The 16,265-nt window shown below is 42.4% G+C and overlaps 1 protein-coding gene across 12 annotated transcripts in view; it reads left to right on the plus strand.

The window, feature by feature from the left end:
* Positions 1-16,265, plus strand: part of col25a1 (collagen type XXV alpha 1 chain) — a 153,568-nt gene that overhangs the window by 117,140 nt on the left and 20,163 nt on the right. For 11 of the 12 annotated variants that reach the window (XM_025905482.1, XM_025905483.1, XM_025905481.1 and 8 more), the window contains 8 exons: positions 737-763; positions 2,004-2,048; positions 4,017-4,061; positions 4,928-4,954; positions 7,216-7,260; positions 12,811-12,843; positions 14,089-14,124; positions 15,941-15,985. In XM_025905482.1, the coding sequence (XP_025761267.1) occupies positions 737-763; positions 2,004-2,048; positions 4,017-4,061; positions 4,928-4,954; positions 7,216-7,260; positions 12,811-12,843; positions 14,089-14,124; positions 15,941-15,985 (303 nt within the window). The remainder of the gene's footprint in view (positions 1-736; positions 764-2,003; positions 2,049-4,016; positions 4,062-4,927; positions 4,955-7,215; positions 7,261-12,810; positions 12,844-14,088; positions 14,125-15,940; positions 15,986-16,265) is intronic. The other variant, XM_025905485.1, reaches the window with a different exon arrangement.

Below are 16,265 nucleotides of genomic sequence, written 5' to 3' on the forward strand. Positions count from 1 at the left end.
TAAAGGTGTTGATGAACTGCCGCGCTGGTGCAATAGCTCAAAAGTCTTTGAGAAACATGGAAGGAGCTAACTTTCACCCAGGCTTCCCAGTTTCTTCACGATGCGGTCGTGTTGTTTTAGGCAGGTTCCAGCGGAGGAGGCCGACAGCCCAACGCGGCCTCCAGTTTCACTGCAGTAAACAGCAGGTTGTAAATAGAAACTGTCCTCCCAGACACATCGATCCATGATTTAAATCTGCCTTAGATATGTGGCGCCTTTTTCTCCCCCCCTGGCTAACTTGTTAGCTTCGCGAAGCTTTCCAGATATTGGCCCATTTAGGTAATGAACCTCTCTATGTGTTGGACCGTAGACTCGGAATGTAGCGCGGCCAAACGAGACAAGTTTTTACAGTCACTAAAACGAGTAAAGACAGATCAACATAAAAGATAAAACCATAAAAGCTTTTGTTATTCATGAGCTTATTAAAGATTCCTGTTTATGGGTCACTTCAGCGAAAAGAAGGCACGGAGTGAGCGGATTTTCATTCTTTGCTGGAGAATAAAACAAGGGATTGATTGTGATTCGGGTTCTGCCTGAAGGGTGTGTGCGCGCTGCATGAAATCCTACCACAAGCTCTGCCAGTCTCTCTGCTCTGACCATGTTGGCTCTGGTAATTGTATTATTTCATCTGACATGAACTATTTTTGCTGCGTTTCTCCTGCACTCAATCTCTCTCCGTCTCTCTTCTCATTTATAGGGACCTGAGGGGCCGCAAGGGCCGAAGGTAAGCTACAGAAAATCATTTCTTTCTTCTTGCTGGCATTTCTTGCTTTTCTTAAAGAAAACTAAATGAGATTTGCTGACTTGGTTGTGACAGAAAAGTACAAAGGAAACTTTTTTTTTGTCCCTCTGTTGAATTCTGATCTAAACCAAACTGCAGCTCTCGTTGCACAAACGGTTGTAAACGTGTTGTTTGATGAGTATGTTTACCTGCATATTAGCAACAGACACTGCACAGTCATGGCGAATAAACAGGAGAAGGAGAAGTGGGGAAAAAAGGGTGACAGAGAAGGAGAGAGATGGAGAACAGAGAGCCTGGAGCTAAGTGCTGTGATACAGGCTGCGGGTCCCTGGTGGCGCTGATGTGAGGAACAGATGTAAGCTATATCCAGCCATCAGGTAGCTGCCAGTGTTTGTTCAGTGTAACCCAATCAGACACTTCCTGTCTGCACTGTCATCTGTCGGCAAGGCCTCCCGTCGGCGTGGGAGAGGGTGTGTGTGTGTGTGTGTGTGTGTGGAGGGGTCAATGATGACACACCACAGTGTTAATGACTCATAAGCCAGGCCTGGAGGCTACTCAATTAGATCTGCTGCTAGTGGAGCGCTGTGTTTAGTAGAGGGGCCGCGTCGCGGGTTATTCAAGTTTCATCAGCTCGGTGACTGATTCGGTGCCACCGCATGACGAGAAAATCCAGCGTGAACGGTTTTCAACCCTCGACACGATGCTTTCCAGCGACTGTATCTCACATCTCTCAAACATTTCTGATACATCTTTAAATGCGACCGGTAACTGTAAATCGCTTTTATTATGAAAGCGTTGCAAAAAGCCAACATAAGCAAACCGCGAAGAACAGGGAGTGGGCGTTCATTAAGAGTCTAAATCAAGTTCTACTAAGCTGACGCAGTAGATGCGGTAAAATCTCGAGTACATCTGCCGTGCGAAACATTTCTTTATTTCACAGGGCAGTACATTTTCAGTTTGAAGTGCAGCAGGAGTGTCCTCAGCTCCCGGTCTTGCCTTCTGGCTGTATTGTCCATAACAGAGCAGATAATAAAATATGACATGCAGTATTTATGCTGGTCTGGCGCAGTAACATCAGAGCACGCCCTGATCAGCGGCAGACAGAACGGATACGCCGCCGGTGTTTATTTACAACCGTTGAGCCGGCCGTGACGGTACGAGCAGCGAGATGGTCGAGTGTAATGATGCAAAAAACCCAACAAACTTTGCTTTTATTTCCCAGGGTTCACTCGGGCCTCCTGGCATCCCCGGTGTTGATGGACTGAAGGTGAGCAAACTCATTTACACTGAATTCTTGTAAAGCTCTACATTTCTGGGCTTTTAACTAGTTCTTGCTGACTTGCTGTTGTTTTTATTAGTGAATGTACTTTTCCAAGAGGAAAAAAACACCACTACTAGGCAGCATTATTGTCCCTCAAGACTTTTTATAAGTGTCCCTAAAATAAAATTATGCACACGGAGTTCAGAGAACCGACATCCATCTGCGCACCTGATAGTATTTTATCATGAAAAGGCTCACTTGAGCATTAATCTTTCATTAATCTTTTTCCCCATGTGTTTTAGTTTTTTATATCAGGAAAAAAAAGTTCTGACAATTTCAAACCGCTATTCCGTTTTGGGAGAAAACCCGTGGGCTTCTTCTTCAAGCCTTAACCACAAAGTACCGTTCTGGCTGCCTCTGAATCTGTTCACACACTCGGTTCATGTCTGCTATTCATTCTCGGAGCGGATAAAGAAGACACAGTGCAGGTGTTTCACAATGGGTGGAGGGAAGGAGGAAAAAAAAAGATGGAAAAGCATATTTATTCCAGAACAAACGATGGTATAAGTGAAGAGAATGAATGGGGAGACAGTTTGAGGGCTGCATCGCTCTAATCTCAAACATGCACTTATAAAGAAAGGAGAGGCACGTATGGCTGTAATAGGAACCAGAGTGAAGAAGTTTCATTTTAAAGTAAAATCCATGCTAACTCTGGCTACAGTGGAGGCTGAAAGCTTAATTCTGTTTCCAAAATGAAAGGAGTGAGGTTTTGTAGCAGCCATGAAATAGATCTCCAATGCTGTGCAGTGCAGTTATAAAGCAGAACCTGTTATGGTATGTAAGTCTCACTCTTGCAGAAAGTTTGACTCAAAAGCAGTTAAAGCTGCTCAGGCTGCAGTGGCGGGTCCACTCGCACAGACACGGTATTGATTTGACATGGATATCCCAGCAGAATCACTAATGCCACCTTATCAAGCCAACCTTTGGAGTTCCTAATCAGACTATATCATCATTATGTCAATAGGGTGTCATTATTATGTCAATGACTCCCATATGCGGGCTGACGAATGATCCGAGGCTTCGGCATTTATGACGAACATCACCACGAGTGTGTAGCTGCAGGGACACACCCAGCGTGGATCAGACATGCCGAGTTTCCCATGAACATAAAGCATTTTGGGGAAAACCGAAAATAGCATTAAGATATTGAAAAATGACATCCAATAACACAATTTTCCTTCGAATATGGCCAGTACCGAGCTGCCCAGTGACATGTATTTTAATCCGAGTAATGCACTGCGTTATTTTTCCACCCTGGCTACATTAATCAGCTTCATCTAGTTAAAGCTGTCTGTCTGGGCTGAGGAATAGCTACTGCTCCTCTGAAAGGGTAATGACGTGGTATGTTTGCAACGGTCAGGAGGTTAATTGTTTCTGGCAGCAGATGGACAGAGGTTGGTTTCTCAGCTAGGGAGCCGCGGAGACAAGGGATCGAGGCTAACGGCAAACTGGCATCCATCAGACGGGCTTGGCTTTTCTTCTTCTGCACATACACAGAACCAAACCAGATAATTAAGCTTTTAATCAGCTTGTTTATCCTCTCGTCTTTCACGTTCACTTTGTGGTTTCAATATTTGATACATGTGAACTTTCGGGGAATGTTATAGAATTCATAGTGCTGTAGCTGTACATTTACGCTCCTTACAGCAGTTCTGTCAGTGTAGCTGACTCTCACCTGTCTCGTGCTCCATCACCAACTATCCTGCAAAAGCCCTTTGCACCATACGCTCACTCTTATGTCTGAGTCAATCGTTATCTGAAGTTTAAGAAGAAAAATATGCATTTTGTTTTGTTTTGTTTGTTTTTTGTGGGGTGGGGAGTGGAGGGGTCATATCTCCTGACCTTGAATCTTTAGTCGAACTGCTTACACAGCACACTGAGTCAGTCACTGTGTGTATCTTGTGCTGTCCGTAGGGGGATGTTGGCATCCCAGGACTGGACGGTGTTCCAGGAGCCAAGGTCGGGGTGCACACATATTCTGTGTGCTCATATTCTTGTAAAGTCATAGCAGTTGCTTTTCCCCTTTTTTTTGGGTTAACCCTCTGAGGTCAAAGTCATGTTATCCCACCCTGCACTTTGTGAGAGCAGCACCAACCATTGCCAGCAAACTTTGCAATATCAAACTAAAACAAATACCTGAATCCCAAATATCTGTTGAGATGATCTCAAATATAAGACTCAATGTGAGCACTTTTGCTGATATATGGATTATTTTACATAGCTTAACAATATCATTATCACATCAGAAACCTTAACTGCACTGTTAGGATTAAAAAGCGGTATATAGTTCACACTTTTAATACAAATTGAAACAGAGACTCGGTGAGGCTGCGTCTTGCTGCAGGGTCATCTTCATTCAGTCATGTGACTTGGAGACGTCCTTTGACTCCAGAGGGTTAAAGTCATTTTCAATACTTTCTTTATCCTCTCACAGAAGCATCTCCCCTTTGAATTTGTCGCTTTCAGTCATTTTTCATCTTACCTTTTGACCATCAGCCTTTTTGTCCCTTTGTGGTTTCTTTTTCATGGTTTTGAAAAACATGCATATACATGTATTCATCTTTGACGTAACAGAAAATATATATCCTCCATGAAGACTTTAATGCATGGTATAAAAATATGTTGCAATGATAATGCAAGGATGATTTTAAATTTAAAAAACAAAAAAAAGTTCATGTCAGGGTCTGTCTGGGGAAAAAAGCAGTCATAACATTTATAATCAAATGTGAATTTAACCCCAGATACGATCTGACCCTGAGTGTGTGCAATAACCCCCCCAACCCTCATTTTTTCTGTCTGTGTTGCTCTGCTTTCCTTCCTTACAGGGTGAAATGGGAGAACGAGGTGAAAAGGTAAGGCGCTAATTTGGATCTTCGGACATTATTGCTAGCGTCAGTCTGTTATCTCATCACTGCAGCTCTGCCTTTACACCTCCCAGCTCCAGCTTGGTTTTTTGGTTTTTTTGAAGTTGCCTCCCTTCTGTAACTTAGCCACCAGTGAGTCAATGATTTAGTGAGTCACAAAAACTGCACCCAGCTTCACCGACTCCAGGCCGTGAAGTAAACCTAAGAACAGACCCATAAAACAGGCTCACAGAGGAACAGCAGCTTTATTCCCCCTGTTCTGTAATTCTAATGGTGCCCTTATTTGCTGTTGTTGGACGGCAGCGGGGTGGGAGGTGTGAAACACTGACCGAGATGACAGTGCAGCGGGCTGGAGAGTTAAGTGATGACTTATCGTGTGTGCTTCATCGACCACAAAACTGGCCCTTGGGCAGCTGTTGTCAGCTGGATCAGTTCGGAGCTGAATCAGAGACAGTCTCTCTGTCACTAACACACCTGGCTTGCTGTAATGATGTGACAGCATCTCCTAGCAATCCCAGTTCACAGCATCGTGTGTATGCTTTACCCCAATGCACAAGAAAAGGTTAAAGCGCAAATATTTATTTTTTTAAATGCAGAAACGTTCTAGCCTTAACACAATGGATTGAAAAAGTACACGAGCATCCAGTGTGTCAGTTTGTGTTAGTATAAACCTGGTTCTGTGCTTTGTCGACTCCTGGCCGCTTGGCTTTGCCACAAGTTCCATGTCTTAAAAATCGTGACTAGTTTTCCAGAAGAAGGATGCACCTTTTTCAGATCATTTCATCAGGTTGCAGGAGGGTAAAGAGGAAACCACGTCCAGTTAATTAAGCAAATTCTGACAAAATAAACGATTTGTTCTGCAGATTTAATTTTTTTTTTATCATTTCCAGTCATGTAATCATCCTGAGACTTGTCAGAGCACTAATGGGGTCCTGACCTTCGGGTTTGGAAGAGATGCCATGTGGCAGGCCAGCGCTGCTAGCAAAAACTGCACTTTTTGGCTTTGTCGATTCAACTTATGATAAATTCCTAGATGGAAAAATAAACAGCAATTTGAAGCATTGAAGCTGTTAAAATAATCTCGTTTTCTTGAAGTTCTTTTTTTTTTTTTTTAATAGCGTAACACAATGAGACACCCTTTGATTTCATATCCTTGGAACTGCAAGGCGTTGTTTGATTCGCGGTCTAATCTTAATATAAGATCATGGGGATTTATTAAAAGTGAAATGACCTTTTCCCTGCCAGGCAGCTTGGCTCAAAGTACTCTGAGGTTTTCTTTTCAGAGGAGTCGGACATGTTAACATTAAACACTTGTTTTTGTTCTCATTAATTAGTCTAATTAATGCTAATTAAAAAAGAAAAAAGGCTTCTAACAGATAAAAAGGGAAAGTAGAAAGCTTGTTGCAGTTTTTTAAATATATGTATATATTTTGACATCACAACAGGGATAACTTACAAAGACACTCATGATTGCAAATGATTGTGTTTCCCCATTTAATTTCATTTGATGAAACATGTCATGTTTCACTACATTTACACAGTCGGGATTTATAGCCGTGCTGTGATACGAAATCCACTGATAAAACAAGAGTGTAGCAACATTTTACAGAGACTGAGAGTCTGTGTGCTTTGAGTTAAGTTCTAACCAGCGTGCTGACATGCTGATGCTGAGCAGATAGATTTACCAGCTCGGTATCGTATGCTAACTGTTGCTATTTAACAGGAAAAAACAAAGTACAACTGAGAGCCTGGGAATGCGCGTAGAGCGTGCATTTGAGACATGACAGCCTCTTGGGGGGTGTAGAAAAAAAAGTTGGCTCACCAGACTTACTCATTTGAAGGTTATTCCAACAACAAGACATTCTCCTTATAAAGAAAACTACCAGTCAAATGGCTTCCACCGACTCATACCATGGATGGGATGAGCTATGGCATTTGATCCCGGCCGTACAGCTAATATTGCAAAAGTTAAGAAGTGAAGTTTATCACAGCTCTCAATGCAGTGAGCTTAGGAGCTTCGTAACAGGGCATCACCTAAATATTACATTTATATTTGAACTTCATTTGACGGCTAAGTGATCAGAGTGAAGATAAGGCAGCAGCTTTGCTCCAGTGCAATCGCAGAAGAAGAAGCGTGTCCTACTGTGTGCTAAGCTTGTTTAAGCAATCATGTTTCATGTCATGTACTGTCAGCACTGACTCATTCCTGCGTTCAAGAGACTGAACAGGTTTCTGTGATGTCATTGCAGGGTGATATGGGTGAGGAGGGACCGAAAGGTGAACCAGGAGAGAAGGTATGTGAAATCCTCTGAGTTTTTGTTCTCTTTTGTTTATGTCTTGGACACTGCACAGGGAACCAACAGAGAGGCTGTCGGTGGCCAGAAAACAGTAAAAGTTAATGTTAGCCATCTGAGAGGAGAACTGTAGTGTTGGGGTCAAGGGTCATCAGTTGTACTGTAGTCAAGGCTGCACATAAGCAGTCATCCTGGCACTTGATGTGTCCTTTGTATTTAATGTGGACTTAATTGCTATGCTACGCTGATGCTACATTTTCTGGTTGGATGGTTTCTGCATTAATTTGGTACCATTTATCTTCAAGACAGCTTGTCAAGTTGAGATTCATTTCCAACAAAAGGCAGAACGAAGCTCTGCTGGGCAGATTGTTCAGAACTAAACTAATAGATTCATGTTTCTGTCCAAAAAGCTTTTGTTTTCGGGAAGAGTTTCTTTGCTTTGTATTAGCACACTGACATCATATCCAGAAACACATTATGCTTGCCATGCTGCCTTCGCTCTTATTATTTTCTTTAAGGAGCATTTATGAAAATAGGTCACAGCCTCATTTGTATTGGATGACCTCTGGGCAAAATTTGGACCTCTTTACTCTTCATAAGTTGTAAAACATTTCAGAAACAAATCAATTATGGATAGAATCGAGCTATTTTTTAGGGGGGAAAATGTTGATTTAGCTTCTCACACTTGTGGGAAACAATAAAGATTCTCCTCGGAGTTGCCAAAGAAACTGAAACGCAGTATCTGAGGGCAAAATGCTGTGATGTATTATACACCAGAGGTGCTTATACAGAGTTAGGTATAAAAACAAAATGTAACCGATAGACCGGCAGCAGACCAGAAGCCGTGTACTGAAAATGTCACTGCCAATTTATTGCTGTTCGGTGCAGAAAAACTTTGATAACTTCTCATTTTATGGGCACTGTGGTTTTTAAAACTCGGCAGCCAAGAAAGGACACCATTGGAGGGAAACAGATGCAGGATATCATCTGTGGAAAATGAGTGAACAAAAAGGAAAAGAGGAGGGCGATAAAACTTTGCAGCTCAAGCGCCGCTTTGATCTAGTTTACCTTGGTGCAATAAAAGGAGAGAAGATGATGGATTTTTGCTTCAGGAGTGAAGAAGAGGAAGATGAATCGAATAGCCACGGGAATTCAGACTTCTGTAGACGATCACCTGCCATTCATTCGAGTGCACACTGATGCATTTCACAGTGAAAGGCAGACTACAAATAATTATGATTTTTGCCATGTTTACGATGGATGTGGATTACCTCATCTCAGACTGTCAGCATCAGGACGTAAAAATGAGTGTTTTGTTTAACGTAGCGCACAACATATGGCGAGAGGAATTCGAACCAATAGACATCCAGATGAGTTTACCAGATGTCAGGCACACCGAGGGCTGATTGATTTTCAGTGCAAGTGAAGGGAACGTGTTGCCAAGCGGAGCCCCCTGTCATCAGAGTTTTGCATCTGATCACTTTCTCTTTTATGATCTTATTGTTGCTTCACGGGAGGAAGAGGAAACCAGAGAACGGAGGGACATGGGAGGGAAGGAGGGCATCTTTAGTCTTCCATGCCGAAGATGCCAAAGTTAACAATACACAGCACGCACTGCGGGGAAAATGTGGTAATGTGAGGTGAAAGGTGAGGCAGCGAAAGCTTCGGTATGGTGAGCAGAGAGACCTCGGGGAGTGCAGAGAGAGAGGGGGGAGAGAACTGGCGGTGTAAGCAGTCTGGCTGTGCTTTGCATGATACAAAGGGAGATTGTTTTGACTGTGGGGGACCTGTGAAGTGTGAAAGAGACTAAATGACAGGACAGATATACTCTGACTGACATGCTCACTCGCTCTTAAGAGCAGGTTAAAAAGCTGACATGCTGAGGACTCCAACAGCTCCAAGTAGTCTTGTGTTTAGTTTCTTGTTTGTATAAGCTCACGTGCAGATAATTTAATTGAATTCCATAGAAATATACCTTGTTTTCCAGGTGTTTAATGAAAAGATTGATGTAAATAAAAAATTTGCTACAACTAGCTGCTGACAACCGCCATGGAAAGGAGTATATTCAATAAAATGTTGGAGAGTAGTTGCTATAGGTTGCTGGGTGTAGAACATACCATCAACCAAAGCAATTGCTAGAAGGTCTTCAATGCAGGACCAACCAATTTCATTTAGCAACTGGCAGCGACCAAGATCAACCAAGATCTAGATCAACCCCAAGTAATCCCTGACCGGTTGGCAAGTAGTTGCTGGAGGTTGCTACGTGTGGCAGGATAAAAGCTCCACCAAAAATCTCCTTGCAGCTGTCTTGGTTGCTAGCAGATTGCCACGGACGCCCATAGCTTTCATAGTAGATACCAGTTTGCCTCCAAACACTGCAAAAGTTGTAATCAAACTAGTAAAAATTGTAGTCAAACTAGTAGTCAAGTTACCATAGCAGTTAAAGTTTGCCCGAGCTATGAGCAATCACGACCATCATACATGCAAACAAGGCAGTCGCAAGAAGGCAGTCGCATAGAGGACCGTATACCTCTATGCAACCAATTTCATCTAGTGACTGAAAGCAAGCTAGTGCAACCACATGGCAACTGGTTGGGGTATACACATTTCTCCCTAGCAACCGGAGGTCGTAAGGGGGTCACTAGCCTCTCTTTTGGCCTGCATGTGTGGGACTTTAATTTAAATCACAGACAGTCATCAACCACTCAGCAGTTTTCAGGGAATGCACACTTTTCTTTAGTGACCAGGAGTTTCCAATCTCTGTGACTAGCCTCTTATATACAAATAGCAAATTTTTAAAAATATATAATACTGCAAAATGCAATATGGAGGGAAAATATGATCATACTAAAACATATCATTCAGTCATGAGCTAAATGTAGCACGGGAAAAGTAGTAGGTATGTTAATCGTACATAAGAAAAGCATCTGTGTAATTATACTCACTTATGTTCACTCACTGTTTAGTATACATTTATATAACACATTACCTGCTCTGTTGCGTCCGTAAGCCATCATTAAGCGTAGAGAGAAATGTTTCTAACAGCCCCTGCATGTCCATTTTTGGCCTCATTTAAAACAAATCATTACCACAGTTAAAAGCTTTAGTTCTAAACCATTTCCTTCTGATGCATTCAGCCTAAGTATTTAAGTAGGTGTGAAATTAACTGTGACTCTTCTTGCTGAAAAAGTTGGACCTCACAAATTGAAAAATTCTTTAAAGTTGTTTTTCTTTTAATACACCAAATCAAACTTTTGATTTTGTTTTGGGAAGTTCCAGGCTATGACTGCTTGGCTCTGGCCAGTCTGGCACAGCGGCTGGTATCATTTTTGAATCCTAAGATCCGGTCCAAGCTGTTGTGAACTGGCAGCATTTCAAATACTGGCAAGGCCTCTCTGCCCTGGGAGCCAATCACAATTTGCATTGCCTCACATATATTTTAACTCAGGGACAGGGGGTAATATTTAGCCGGGGCCCGCTGAATTTGGTCATCACTGCTAATGGCTGTAATGTGGAGTAAGAGTCATATTTTGACGACTGCGGTGGTATTAATTTGTCACAATTCAGCCATGCCTTCGTTGCTCAGCGATTAATTCTCGCCATCAAATGCGCTCATCTCATTCCCCAAGCAAACAGCTGGAAAATGGCATGATTTACAAGGCATACATTAAGCGCCCTTCATGCTATTATCTCCAAATGCCAACGGGTAGCGACAGGTCTGGGTGGGTGTAAAGAAGTGGAGTTGCGGTGACGGCTCTCCATCTTAGTCTGCTCTGCGGCTAAATCGCACGCTGTAGCCTCACCGTGGTAATTGGCCCAGTTGGGACGTGTCAGCACTCTGTGCCACACCTCAGCACACCTCCCAGCTCCGCCGCTTTTTTCCATCTCATACTCCTACATTTGGAAGAGATTAAACTCTCCCTTGGTCAGGGCTCTCGTTCGGCTTCTAGAGCTCGGTGTCACTTGTGTTAGATGAAGCTTCTTGCTTCAGCAGCCGAGGAATGAAGGCTCGATCGCTTTTGTAGCATCCTCCTTGTTTTCAGGGCTTTGCTTCACACGGTGAAACTTTACAATTTATTATGTAACGTTTTATTTCTCCGCAGTGCGAGCACATTACGATCCCGCTGTGATTAATTATGCGGAAACGGTTAATTATGCTTGCATATAGTCCACTGATCATGAGCGTCACAAGGTAATTTTGTTGTTGTTGTTGTTTTTATTGCTAAAATTTTAACAGTTAAGTACAAATGTGACACTTTTACCCCTGTCGACAAGCAGCAGATGTGAACCAGCTCTGACTTTTATGTTTGATTTATATTCAATGAAGACACAAGAAAGTCAGGAAAATGGGCCCCTGGTCCTTCTTTACTATATATATATTTATATATGTTTAAAGATGAAATAAATCCATGTTGTCTCCTAAGTATTTGGCCAGAAATATTTCTATTTAATTGAGTAAAATGATTTAAAAGCCATTCTTTTGTCTCCATGAATTGTAATAATATGAAAGAGCTTTTTTTCTTTATTTTTTGTAGTCAACTGTAAAACTTCACCCACCTTGTACCCCAATAAAACATAAAAGAACTTGTGAAAATGTCCATTTATATATATTAAAAAGTGGAATGATGAATTTTTAAGATTGGGATAGAAGCACCCCTGAGTATGCAGCGAAACCCAGCTGTAAACAGTAACGCAGTTTATTGTGTGCAAAAAAAAAGCCACAATTAAACATTGCCTTGTGTGCTATGCATCATAATGACTCCCATAAAAAGCTGAGGGCGAGAGGCATTCCTTCAGCAACTTCTGAGCACGAGGCGTATGTGTAGTGAAACCACAGAGTCCACACCAGAGCTAAAGACCCAGCCTCCTCCTCCCCAATCCTTTTTCCCACCAACCACCCGTAATTAGACTTATTGGCCCCTTGTTTTATGTCTGTTTTTACTGTACACTGCAGTAGTGATGCAGTGCATAGAAAAAAGGGTCTGGGTTCTTGGTGTCTGGACAGCTTTGCTGGAAAAATGTGATATAAGTAGCTCTGTCTCCTTCTAGTTCTGTGCCATATCTAAAGAGAAGCAATGAACAAAGCTTTCAGTGGTTCCTGTTAGTGTGCCTCCTTAAACACCTCCACCTCCTATACTGCTGTGGATTTCTTCTTATTGTATATAGTGTTAGATTTCACCCTGCATGTCATCACCCCTGCCCAGCTGCAGGGTAAAACTGAAACGATTCCCAGCACCGTAGTCATAAAAATGCTGTCTCAAGCTTTTGTGAAAAGGTACATTCTCTGTTTAGAATAGCAAACAATCTGCTCTTCAAATTGTGTTTTCGCCCAGTTTTATCCAGTCAAATGCAGCAGTTGTGAAATTATGCTCCGCATTGTTCGGTAAATGGGTTTCTTTTCTATAAGTCAGCATTTTTGTAAATGTAATTGCACAATAATGTTGACTCCTCCGGTGGCCTCACAGACAAGCCCATCGACTCTTTTAACAGTCTCTGTCACTTTTTGTTTTGCCTTTTGTGTCTTTCTGACTTTTCTTCCGTGACTCTTAGGGGGATGCAGGCTCCTCTGCAGCAGGCATCAAGGTGAGAGCTAAGCCAAAGCTTTTTGTTTCACAGACCACTGTCATTTTGTCCTTGATTTAAGATTTTTAAATGGAAAATGTCATTAAGATCCAAGTTGTGACTGTGTATGCATGGAAAGCTACAGGTATTTTTTAAATAGTTTAAACTGTAGACAGCAGAAAAAGGACAGATGTTCCTTGGTTTTTTAACTATCCTTTGGAGCATTAACATCTGGCATTTTAGCCTTCACCAGCTTGGCTTTTTGGCTTCTGAACTCAATATATTAGCATAACTGGCTGGAGTGCTAGTTTATTAGCTAGTGTTAACTAAACTACGCTAACAAAAAGCAGGAAAGCATCAAGTATGTTTAACTGGATACTGATCTGGTCAGTTAAGTAACAGGGAGATGTTAATCAGTTTCAGCTGCTTTGGTGTTAATGACATTAACAACAGGTGCACTACAGGGGCAACAACGAGAAAACCCCCGAAACAGGAATGGTTTTACAGATGGAGGCCACTGACAGTTTTCTGACTGCTTCCCATTAGTTTTGCATTTTGTGTCAGTATCACTGCTGGTAGTGTGGGTGATACCTGGACCCTACAGACGTTACACAGATAGTCCAGTTCCTCCAGGATAGCATATTGATATGGGCCACTGGCAGAAGGTTTGCTGTGTGCACATGGAGGAGAATCCAGGAGACAGGCAGTTAGTCTAGGAGAGCAGGATAGGGCTGTAAAAGGTCCTTAACCCATTATCAGGACCAGTATCTGCTCCTTTGTACAACGAGGAACAGGATTAGCACTATAAGCACTACCAGACCTACAAAATGACCTCTAGCAGACCACTGGTGTAAATGTCTCTGACCAAACAATCAGAAACAGCCTTCATGAGGCTGGCCTGAAGGCCCAACGTCCTCTAGTGGTGCCTGAAACATCGTTCAGCATGACAGGTTTAGTGGTGGTTGGAGAGGCATACAGAGCTCTGCAGGCTAGCCAACAACACTCTGACCTTCATTAGGTATCAGGAAGAAATCCTCGGTTCGATTTTCTGAACCAATGCCGGTGCAGGTGGTCCCGGGTTCCTCCCGGTGCACAACAATGCCAGCCTCAAGTGGTGAGATTTCACAGTTAGTTGAAACTAACTACTAAGATTAAGAACTTATAAAGGACTTTCTGTTAATACATGCAGAACTGAAGTACAGATAGCTGGTGGTATTTTGAAATCGGTCACACCGTTAAATAGAAAACTCTTTACATGTATTACAGGGTGAACCCGGAGAGCCTGGAAGAAGTGGACTAAAGGTAATGACTACACTTTGCTACACCTCATGGCTTTTTGATACACAGCATAAAGGAAGTAGTACATAATTGCATGTAACAGTCACAGTAGTATGGTTTTAAACATACCGACATATTTTACTCAAAATATAATTCAACCGGTGAATAGTTTTAGGGAAGCTGAGTGTATATGAAAGTCTTTATTTATTTTTCATCATTGTGACTGTACACATCTAAACTTTTGCAAATTAGAAAAGCTCAAATATGGACATGCTCATTCAAAACTCAGCCCAACTTTATTGTTTAAATGGCATTAAGAATGGTTTCAAGTTGACCTTCAGTACATCACAGCCCTTCAGTTCACTTTAATTCAGCTTGATTCTTGTTTAGAGCCAGTGTAGGGTCTCCAGTTTCACACTAACACCTCTGGATATACTAATCTTCTGGATTTTTCTCTTTTTTTGGCTCCTTTTTTCTTGTTTCCATGTTTCTGCGTGCATTTCCCTTAGCTCCAACCACAAGGTCGCCCTATTCTGCTGCTTCAGTTTTTGTTGTTCAAGCGATATTCGCCGCTACGACCTCTGTTCCCGACCGTTGTTTGTTGTAGTGTTTGACATACTTTCTGAGGCAACAATGGCAGCCGGGAGAATGTTGCTGAAGAAACAGCTTTTGTTGAGAAACTAATAAACAGTCACGCCGAAGAAGAGAACTGAGCCATTGTCCGGCCTTTGACCAGACTTCTGCTGACATTGCACCAATGCCTCATGTAAATTACACTCTCAATCTCTTTTATCTGTTTGGACAAACTAGTTCCAGGCGACAGAAAGGTTGTTTTTTTTAGCAAGTGCCTCTTATTTCCTGCTTTGCCGCCAAGTAAACTTGTGGCCTAACTAACTTTTAATGCTTAATCATATTGTTCGTTTTACACCCTGCTTGTGCTGACACACTTAAAAATTTGTTTTTTTTTTCACATAATAATATCACAAGATTGAGTTGTTGTTTCCCATTTAACATCACCATTGGGTGGCACTCATTTATGCAGCTGTCAACAAGAAGGACTTAATTTTTTATAATGCTTTCATTAGCAGCAATCGCAGTTTACAGCCTCCTCTCTGATCCCCCGAGTGCCATTACGATTCATTATTCTTGAGCGGCGCTAATCATTTCTTTTCATATGCCATAAATCCAGTGGTCATAATTTTCCCGTTAAGTCAGAAATTTTTATTTTGAAAGTCTCAAAGTATTCCCATTGGAGGATTGGGGGCGGGGGGGGGGGGCTGACCTCTTTGAGTTTTCCACAGTCGAATCAAATGACTGCACGTTACTCAAACTTATTGGTAATGGGAGCGCAGCTTGACAATCACCCGACCTTGATAATAGAAAAATACGCCAACTCTTCCTACACTGCCAAACTCGGAGGACCTTGAAGCCGTGGCAGCTTTCGCAAACAGCTTTTGCAACTTTAACCTAAAGTATCAGACGATTTTTCCTTCCAGAAACCCCGAACACTTCGCACCTGCCCAAACCAATAAAATCCTAAAAATGAAACTCAGTTGCACTTTGTGAAGGGTTGAGTTTTATAACAAGTACTAATCGCGCTGTCAAGCCATGGCTGCATGAGTTGGTCTGAAAGTGCATGTGCAAGTACCTTCTGCTGATGCTTACCACAAGCGAATGACGGTGAAAATACATTTTCTGGACAGCGGACCGCTTTTCAGAACCACGACAGCTTGATAGACAGAGGAAAACACAAATAGAAAATAAAGCTTTTCAAACCCAAATGAGGCTTGACTCAGCTTAGCTTGGCTTGGCTGTAACATGTCACACTCTTCTTGTGTAGGGAGAGCCAGGACTTCCAGGGCTGCCTGGACTACCAGGGATAAAGGTAAATGCTTCGCTGTTTTCATCCACCCTCCCATCAGTGTTGTCCCTGTCTGTCAGCTTCGGTCCATCTGTGGTAGAGTACAGAGCGAATCTCAGCTGGCCTGCTGTCACGCCTCACACGTGGCACGTCGTGGTCCCATCTCGCTTCTCCTGCTTTGTGGGGATTTGCGCTTCAGCTTAGCGGCACGGTAGCTGCTGTGAAGCGAAAGTGAGGAGTTTAGGCGAAATGACAAGACCAAACAGTCTGAGCTTTTGATCTAAACATGCCAGCGTTCAGCAGG

The sequence above is a fragment of the Oreochromis niloticus genome, linkage group LG3 (assembly GCF_001858045.2).
Source record: "Oreochromis niloticus isolate F11D_XX linkage group LG3, O_niloticus_UMD_NMBU, whole genome shotgun sequence".
In the NCBI taxonomy this organism is placed as follows: domain Eukaryota; kingdom Metazoa; phylum Chordata; class Actinopteri; order Cichliformes; family Cichlidae; genus Oreochromis; species Oreochromis niloticus.